The sequence below is a fragment of the Scyliorhinus torazame genome, chromosome 16 (assembly GCF_047496885.1).
Source record: "Scyliorhinus torazame isolate Kashiwa2021f chromosome 16, sScyTor2.1, whole genome shotgun sequence".
In the NCBI taxonomy this organism is placed as follows: Eukaryota; Metazoa; Chordata; class Chondrichthyes; order Carcharhiniformes; family Scyliorhinidae; genus Scyliorhinus; species Scyliorhinus torazame.
In genome coordinates, this window is record NC_092722.1 from 199,242,653 (window position 1) to 199,251,185 (window position 8,533).

General features: G+C 49.8%; 1 protein-coding gene across 2 annotated transcripts in view; it reads right to left on the reverse strand.

Moving 5' to 3' along the window:
* Positions 1-3,766, reverse strand: part of aldh18a1 (aldehyde dehydrogenase 18 family, member A1) — a 93,943-nt gene extending 90,177 nt beyond the window's left edge. For both annotated transcript variants that reach the window (XM_072479773.1, XM_072479772.1), the window contains exons 1-2: positions 3,600-3,766; positions 2,766-2,887 (exon numbers count right to left, since the gene is read on the reverse strand). In XM_072479773.1, coding sequence (XP_072335874.1) covers positions 2,766-2,853 — 88 coding nt within the window. In that variant the 5' untranslated portion in view covers positions 2,854-2,887; positions 3,600-3,766. The remainder of the gene's footprint in view (positions 1-2,765; positions 2,888-3,599) is intronic.
* Between the last annotated feature and the right edge of the window lie 4,767 nt (positions 3,767-8,533).

Below are 8,533 nucleotides of genomic sequence, written 5' to 3' on the forward strand. Positions count from 1 at the left end.
GAATGGGAAACAGTGCACAGTGTGAATGGGAAACAGTACACAGTGTGAATGGGAAATGGTGCACAGTGTGAATGGGAAACGGTGCACAGTGTGAATGGGAAACAGTGCACAGTGTGAATGGGAAACAGTGCACAGTGTGAATGGGAAACAGTGCACAGTGTGAATGAGAAACGGTGCACAGTGTGAATGAGAAACGGTGCACAGTGTGAATGAGAAACGGTGCACAGTGTGAATGAGAAACAGTGCACAGAGTGAATGAGAAACAGTGCACAGAGTGAATGAGATACGGTGCACAGTGTGAATGGGAAACAGTGCAGAGTGCGAATGGGAAACAGTGCACAGTGTGAATGGGAAACAGTGCACAGTGTGAATGAGAAACGGTGCACAGTCTGAATGGGAAACAGTGCACAGTGTGAATGGGAAACAGTGCACAGTGTGAATGAGAAACAGTGCACAGTGTGAATGGGAAACAGTGCACAGTGTGAATGGGAAACCCTGCAGTGTGAATGGGAAATGGTGCACAGTGTGAATGAGAAACGGTGCACAGTGTGAATGGGAAACAGTGCACAGTGTGAATGGGAAACAGTGCACAGTGTGAATGAGAAACAGTGCACAGTCTGAATGGGAAACAGTGCACAGTGCGAATGGAAAACAGTGCACAGTGTGAATGAGAAACGGTGCACAGTCTGAATGGGAAACATTGCACAGTGTGAATGGGAAACAGTGCACAGTGTGAATGAGAAACAGTGCACAGTGTGAATGAGAAACAGTGCACAGTGTGAATGAGAAACGGTGCACAGTGTGAGTGGGAAACAGTGCACAGTGTGAATGGGAAACAGTGCACAGTGTGAATGGGAAACAGTGCACAGTGTGAATGAGAAACGGTGCACAGTGAGAATGGGAAACAGTACACAGTGTGAATGGGAAACAGTGCACAGTGTGAATGGGAAATGGTGCACAGTGAGAATGAGAAACAGTGCACAGTGTGAATGGGAAACAGTGCACAGTGTGAATGGGAAACAGTGCACAGTGTGAATGGGAAATGGTGCACAGTGTGAATGGGAAACGGTGCACAGTGTGAATGGGAAACAGTGCACAGTGTGAATGGGAAACGGTGCACAGTGAGAATGGGAAACAGTGCACAGTGTGAATGGGAAACGGTGCACAGTGTGAATGGGAAATGGTGCACAGTGAGAATGAGAAACAGTGCACAGTGTGAATGGGAAACAGTGCACAGTGTGAATGGGAAACAGTGCACAGTGTGAATGGGAAATGGTGCACAGTGTGAATGGGAAACGGTGCACAGTGTGAATGGGAAACAGTGCACAGTGTGAATGGGAAACGGTGCACAGTGAGAATGGGAAACAGTGCACAGTGTGAATGGGAAATGGTGCACAGTGTGAATGGGAAACGGTGCACAGTGTGAATGGGAAACAGTGCACAGTGTGAATGGGAAACAGTGCACAGTGTGAATGGGAAACAGTGCACAGTGTGAATGAGAAACGGTGCACAGTGTGAATGAGAAACGGTGCACAGTGAGAATGAGAAACGGTGCACAGTGAGAATGGGAAACAGTGCACAGTGTGAATGGGAAACAGTGCACAGTGTGAATGGGAAACGGTGCACAGTGTGAATGGGAAACAGTGCACAGTGTGAATGAGAAACGGTGCACAGTGTGAATGAGAAACAGTGCACAGTGAGAATGAGAAACAGTGCCCTCGATTGAACAGCCGACTCCACAACAATAATGATCTGAAGATGCCTTTTCAGGCACTGGTTTTAAAATAGCCTTCTGCCTGTTTACATAAAAACCTCTGAAATGGGGTCATTATCCTTGGTCTTTTGCACCTGGTGGATTAAAGATGCGGTTTCTAAAACTTCTCAAACATTTTTGTCGGATTCTTATAGGCAATAGGCAGACGAGCAATTCACATAAAAGGAATAAAATGAATAAAGTTAGACAGTTCTGAATACACACAGCAGCTGCTTCACTTCCTGAAAGGAGAAAAGAAAAGTTATTGTCTCGAGTGGACTTTCCAAAGCGATTTTTACCCCTCATTTGAATTAGGTGCAAGATCTGTGTGATGAAATATTCGCATTGCTCTCTCTGCAGCATCCAGCTGCTGGGCTCTGCTTGCTATTTCTCTGTGTGTTTGAGTATAAGGAAGGACCTGGGGTCACATACTGACACAGCAAAATAACCTTCAAGGTAAGTAACCCCCCTAAATTTTACAGTGTGGACCCCACCCCGGCCCAGGTTCACAACCTCCCGCTCCAGCCCCCAGTTAGGGCTGTTTGATTCTTCACATCACTTCTGCTGTCGCCCCTCACGCTGGCCCTACTTTGTTAATGCCCTTGGGATGCTCTTAAACTGAAATTGTTTACTGAAATATCAGAAGAGTTTTGTCAATGTGTGTATATCTCTACTCAGTCAAGTAATTATCATGACTTTTAAGAATTGAGCATTTATATGTAATTCTCTAACACTCGCTTTCCCACTGCTTTGACACAAGGTTTCCTCGAGGAAACCTTGTGTCAAAGCAGTGGGAAACTATTGTGTCAACTATTAAAATAGTTCCTCGCGAAACCAGCAGGAACCGTTATAAACCCAAGTTACCCAGAGAAATGCTTTCGCATTTTTAAACATTCTGACACCATTCAATCGAGGTCATCCCAAATCCAAATCCGCCTCCTGAGATGATTGTGTCTGATGTCTAACATTAGACCCAAAACTGCACCAAAACCTTCTGCTACTTAATGCTCACATGTAGTTGGCCGCACTCCTCCTCTGGACAGCTTTGAGTTGAGTGTGGCTGCTCTGAAATGATTGATCAGGCCTGTTTTACACATCATGATGAGGAATTGGCAGCAACTTCAAAACCTGCAACTGAGTAAATAGCAAACTGTGAGCAAGAAGGGTCCAACAATAAACTGTCCAACTGTACGGTCACTGCAGGAAATGTGTCAGCACACAAACTAAATGCTCAGACAATTTTGATTTAGATCTAATGTCAATGGGTTTTCTCCAGCAGTTGCAGTATTCGGAGGGAGCAGGGGTTTGAAGGTGAACTTTTCAGAGTCTAGTTCAGGCTCCAGTTTCCTATTTGACAGGACGGGGGGTTGGTGTTGGGGGGATGGGGAGGGGTTGCTCTTACAGTAAAGGAGGCTTCCCAGTATTGAGACAATAGCCCCCAAAATAACACTTTAGACGTGTACAAAATGTGCAGTGGGATTAAGATAGTGAAACCTAATCAGTACTTTAAGGTAGATCAGAGGTTCTTTCAGAGAGAGAACCACAGGTGGGTGGTGACCAGTGTCTACGTTTATTTAATAATCAGCTGTTGCAAGTGACCATTAAACGGAAGGGTTGTGATTCAAGAAGGAGAAGGCTGAACAGGTTAAACACCATTCCTCTGGTGAATTGCCCTAAATGTTACGCAGCAGTGATCATTGCAGAACATTCTTGCACAAGACATGCAGTCAATCTTAAACTGTGAACTTTACATTCTCCCTTCACCTGCCTCAGAATTACTGTCAGTCCTCATGACTTTTTATTGATGCATCCGCGTTTCTTTTAAAAGCAATTCCACATCACCTACCAGAGAATTAGGACTAAAAAATACTTTTTTTTTTTCTTCTGCGAAAGGATTCTCCAGTGATAATGTTGTTAACATGAACAGACTCAGCTAGCTGCCGTCTTCTGCTCAATGTTAGTCACTGAAGCTGTGAGAAATGGGACCTGGATTCAACTGAGACGAAGAAATTCAGTCTGGAAAGAGCAAAGTGACACCCCCAGTGGAAGTAGCCAGTCAGACTGTGGCTCTGAGTTGCTTCCGGTGTGTCAAGTGGAAGTGATTTCTGAATCCTCCCTCACACTGCCCTGTCAGTAGCTGATGAAATCCAGCAAAGGAATTGCAAACAAAGCCACGTGGGCCAAGTCTGGGAAAGGGAGGCTCCTCACCCAGCTTTCAGAAAAACGGCTGCATTGAAACATTATTCCTTCAATCTCCTAGTACCAAAAGTTGATCTTTTCTCTTGTACAAAACACACAAGAAAATCAGGAATCCTCCAGTTAAAAAGACAATTCTTAATAAAATATTGCAAGAATTCCCCAGCCTCTCACTTCATGACTTTAAGCTGTTCATAGATTTCTTATAACAATCCTGCCTCAAAGTCCCATCTGTTCTTCAAAAATAGCAAACACAGAGATGAGTCAGATTAGTGTGCTGGGTCTAGATATTCAACCCATTTATAGTAGAATCCTTGCCAAGTTTATTTCAAATCTCTGCTCTTTACGTTTTGCACCCTGCTTATTTTTCAATTCAGTCCTGTCAAAGTTCTGATAAAGTGAATCATTTCTCTTTACAAATGCTGACGTGTGCATTTCCAGCACATTTATCTTTGTGCAGTTTTTAAATCAGTAGGTGGCAGCCAAACTCTATCCTTAGTCAAATTTGACCAAAAGCTCGATGAACATTAATCCCAGCTCTGCAGAAATCCAGTTCCTGTCACGTCTGTTTTACTCGAATGTGACATTGTTTTATGTAGAACCTTGTAAAATGTCTCAAGCTTATTCAAAGCAACGTTAACAAACAGAAAGACATTGACAAGGAGGCATTCGGCCAAATTAAGAGGAATATTTGGATTGGATTAGATTTGTTTATTGTCCCGTGTACCGAGGTACAGTGAAAAGTATTTTTCTACCAGCAGCTCAACAGATCATTAAATACATGAAAAAAGGAAATAAAAGAAAATACATAATAGGGCAATACAAGGTTCACAAGGTAACTACATAACACCGGCATCCGGTGCAGCAGACAGGGTGTAGTGTTAATCAGGTCAGTCCATAAACGGGTCATTTAGGAGTCTGGTGACAGCGGGGAAGAAGCTGTTTTTGAGTCTGTTCGTGCGTGTTCTCAGACTTCTGTATCTCCTGCCCGATGGAAGAAGTTGGAAGAGTGAGTAAGCCGGGTGGGAGGGGTCTTTGACTATGAGTATTTCTCAGAGGGTTAAAAGACAGAGGAAGTTACAAAGGTGGGGAACAGCAAGGATCTATGGAGAGATTTGAACACGAAGATGAGAATTCTAAATATGATATTAAGTGCGATTCAGCGACTGCATTGTGCCCGAAGCAGATTCAGGTGCAACGGGTGAATCCCAAGAGACCCCCAAATCGGACTCTGCACTGGGCGCCGATTGCGAGTCACTCACTCTGCCCAGTGGGATCTGGATCCCATCCTCGCTGGGCGAGATCCAGGTCGGTGCCTGGGAGACAGAGCCAGGCGGCGCTCAGTACTGGTCCACACAACCATGGAACAGGTGTAATGGCAGCTGGGGAGGGGGGGGCGGGGGGGATCTCTCGGGCCATTGGAGACCCTTGGTTGGTCGGGAACAGGGCACAGGGGCATCCTTGCACTTCCTCTGGTACCTGGGCACTCTGGCACTGCCTGGATGTCCAGGTGGCCAGTGTGTCAGGGGCACTGCCAGTGTGTCAGGGCACTGTCAGTGTGTCAGGGGCACTGCCAGTGTGTCAGGGGCATTGCCAGTGTGTCGGGGCACTGCCAGTGTGTCGGGCCACTGCCAGTGTGTCAGGGGCATTGCCAGTGTGTTGGGCCACTGCCAGTGTGTCAGGGGCATTGCCAGTGTGTCAGGGGCACTGCCAGTGCATCAGGGGCATTGCCAGTGTGTCAGGGGCACTGCCAGTGTGTCAGGGGCATTGCCAGTGTGTCAGGGGCACTGCCAGTGTGTCAGGGGCATTGCCAGTGTGTCGGGGCACTGCCAGTGTGTCAGGGGCATTGCCAGTGTGTCAGGGGCATTGCCAGTGTGTCAGGGGCACTGCCAGTGTGTCAGGGGCACTGCCAGTGTGTCGGGGGCATTGCCAGTGTGTCAGGGGCATTGCCAGTGTGTCAGGGGCACTGCCAGTGTGTCAGGTGCACTGCCAGTGTGTCAGGGGCATTGCCAGTGTGTCGGGGCACTGCCAGTGTGTCAGGGGCTCTGCCAGCGTGTCTGGGGCTCTGCCAGTGTGTCTGGGGCACTGCCAGTGTGTCAGGGGCACTGCCAGTGTGTCAGGGGCTCTGCCAGTGTGTCAGGGGCATTGCCAGTGTGTCAGGGGCACGGCCAGTGTGTCAGGGGCACTGCCAGTGTGTCAGGGGCTCTGCCAGTGTGTCGGGGCACTGCCAGTGTGTCAGGAGCACGGCCAGTGTGTCAGGGGCACTGCCAGTGTGGCAGGGGCACGGCCAGTGTGTCAGGGGCACTGCCCAGGTGCCAGGCTGACAGTCCCAGGGATCTGGCACATGAGGGTCTTTCCACATGGAGGGGAGCTGGGTGGGGGGGGGGGGGGGGGGGGGATGTTTCCCAGGTGCCTCTCCAAGGTTGGGGGGGGGTCAAAAGAACAGCGGGCTACCTGAAGGAGGGGGAGGGGAGATTGGGGCGTCGCATATGCGAACAGCCTTTCCAGCAGGAAATCACTCTCAGTCCGGCCTCGGTGGAGAAAATCTTCCCGAGCCAAAAGAAACGGCAAAATGTGGTTGGTAAGCGAGACGTTTCCAGCCGCGGAGTAACAGCCGGCTAAACCTGCCCAGCAGCCAACTTGGTTTGAAGTCCATTGAATTGCGGCCATTATTGGTTTTCTTTCACAGGGTGTGAGCTTTGTTGGTTGGTCCAGCGTTTACTGCCCATCCCTAATTGCCCTTGAGAAGGTGGTGGTGAGCTGCCTTCTTATCATACATCATAGATCAGAGATCAGAGAATTTACAGAGCAGATGGAGGCCATTCAGCCCATCGAGTCTGCACTGGCCCTTGGAAAGAGCACCCTACTTAAGCCCACGCCTCCACCCTATTCCCATAACCCAGTAAACCCATCTAACCTTTTGGACACTAAGGGCAATTTATCATGGCCAATCCACCTAACCTGCACGTCTTTGGACTGTGGGAGAAACCGGTGCACCCGGAGGAAACCCACGCACACACGGGGAGAACGTGCAGACTCCGCACAGACAGTGACCTCAGGACTTCCGGGTGCGGCTATGCAGAGCTAGGTCGCATATTCGGTAGGTCCCGCTTGGAACGGACTTTTGGGCTCTTTTACAGGGCCCCCACGGCATTTGTTTGACATTTCCCGGTGTGGGAAGAAGACTGTAACATTCCCCTGACGGTGTCCCCCAGGAGTGTTGTGTCTTTTGGCTGCCAGGCCCGGCAGAAACAGTAAAAGATTTGGCTTTGGCTGCAGGTTTAGACAAGGGCCTCTTCCAGCATGCAGGCGGGGGAAGGGCAAGCTTAAAGCTGCAATCTGACTTGACTCTATCAAAGGTGAATTCTAGCAGCAGAGGGAACAACTGTGAAAGGATCTACCAGGGCCATTGAAGAAGCAGGGACGAGGCTTCCGGTGGCGGCCATGGAGGAGTAGGTCACGCATTCGGCAGCTCCCGTCTGGAACGGACTCCCAGACCTTTTTCAGGAGTTTCCATAGACTTTTTAACGGACCAGAAGTGTAACGGCCAAAGGAGCGACACTGGAGCAACGGGAGAAGCGAGGGAAAGAAAACAAAATGGCGGCGGCCAGGGACAAAGGGGAGCTGCAGGAGTTCATCAAGCGCTGCTTCGAGGAGCAGCGCGAGGAGATGCGCAAGGAGATGTTGGCGCCTATGCTTTCGGCAATTGAAGGACTCGGGATCACCCAGAAGGCCCACGAAGCTAAGATCCAGGAGGTACAGAAAAGAGTCAGTCAGAACGAGGACGAGCTTGTGGGCCTGGCGGTGAGAGTGGAGCAGAACGAGGCGCTACACAAGAGGTGGGCGGGAAGACTCAAAGACCTGGAGAACAGGTCGAGGAGAAAGAATCTGCGAATCCTGGGTCTCCCTGAGGGAGTGGAGGGGGCCGATGCCGGGGCATACGCGAGAACGATGCTCGAGGCGATGATGGGCACGAAGGCCCCTTCGAGGCCGCTGGAGTTGGACGGGGCACACCGGGTGCTGGCGAAGAAGCCCGAGGCAAATGAGCCGCCAAGGGCGATGGTGGTGAGGTTCCACCGGTTCACGGACAGAGAGAGGGTCCTGAGATGGGCCAAGAAGGAGCGGAGCAGTAAGTGGGACAATGCAGAGATCCGAATATACCCGGACTGGAGCACGGAGGTTACAAAGCGGAGAGCGGGTTTCAACCGGGCCAAAGCGGCGTTGTACCGGAAAGAAGTGAAATTCGGAATGCTGCAGCCAGCGCGACTGTGGGTCACATACAAGGGCCAACACTATTACTTTGAAACGCCTGAAGAGGCGTGGACCTTTGTACAAGCTGAAAAGTTGGACTCTAACTGAGGGTTTGTGAGGGTGGGGGGGATGTTTTGGGGTTTGATGTGTGATGGTTGTTGTATATAGGGGGTCAATCACGTGCAGGAACTGTTACATGGGCTGGGGGAGAGAGACAAGGCCGCGACAGGAGCTGCGCCAGAGGGGGCGGAGCGGGCTTTGGAAAGCGCGGGGTTTTTCCCGCGCGCGGGAAGAAAGGCGGGAAGGGGAACAAAGGAATGCATATGGATTGGG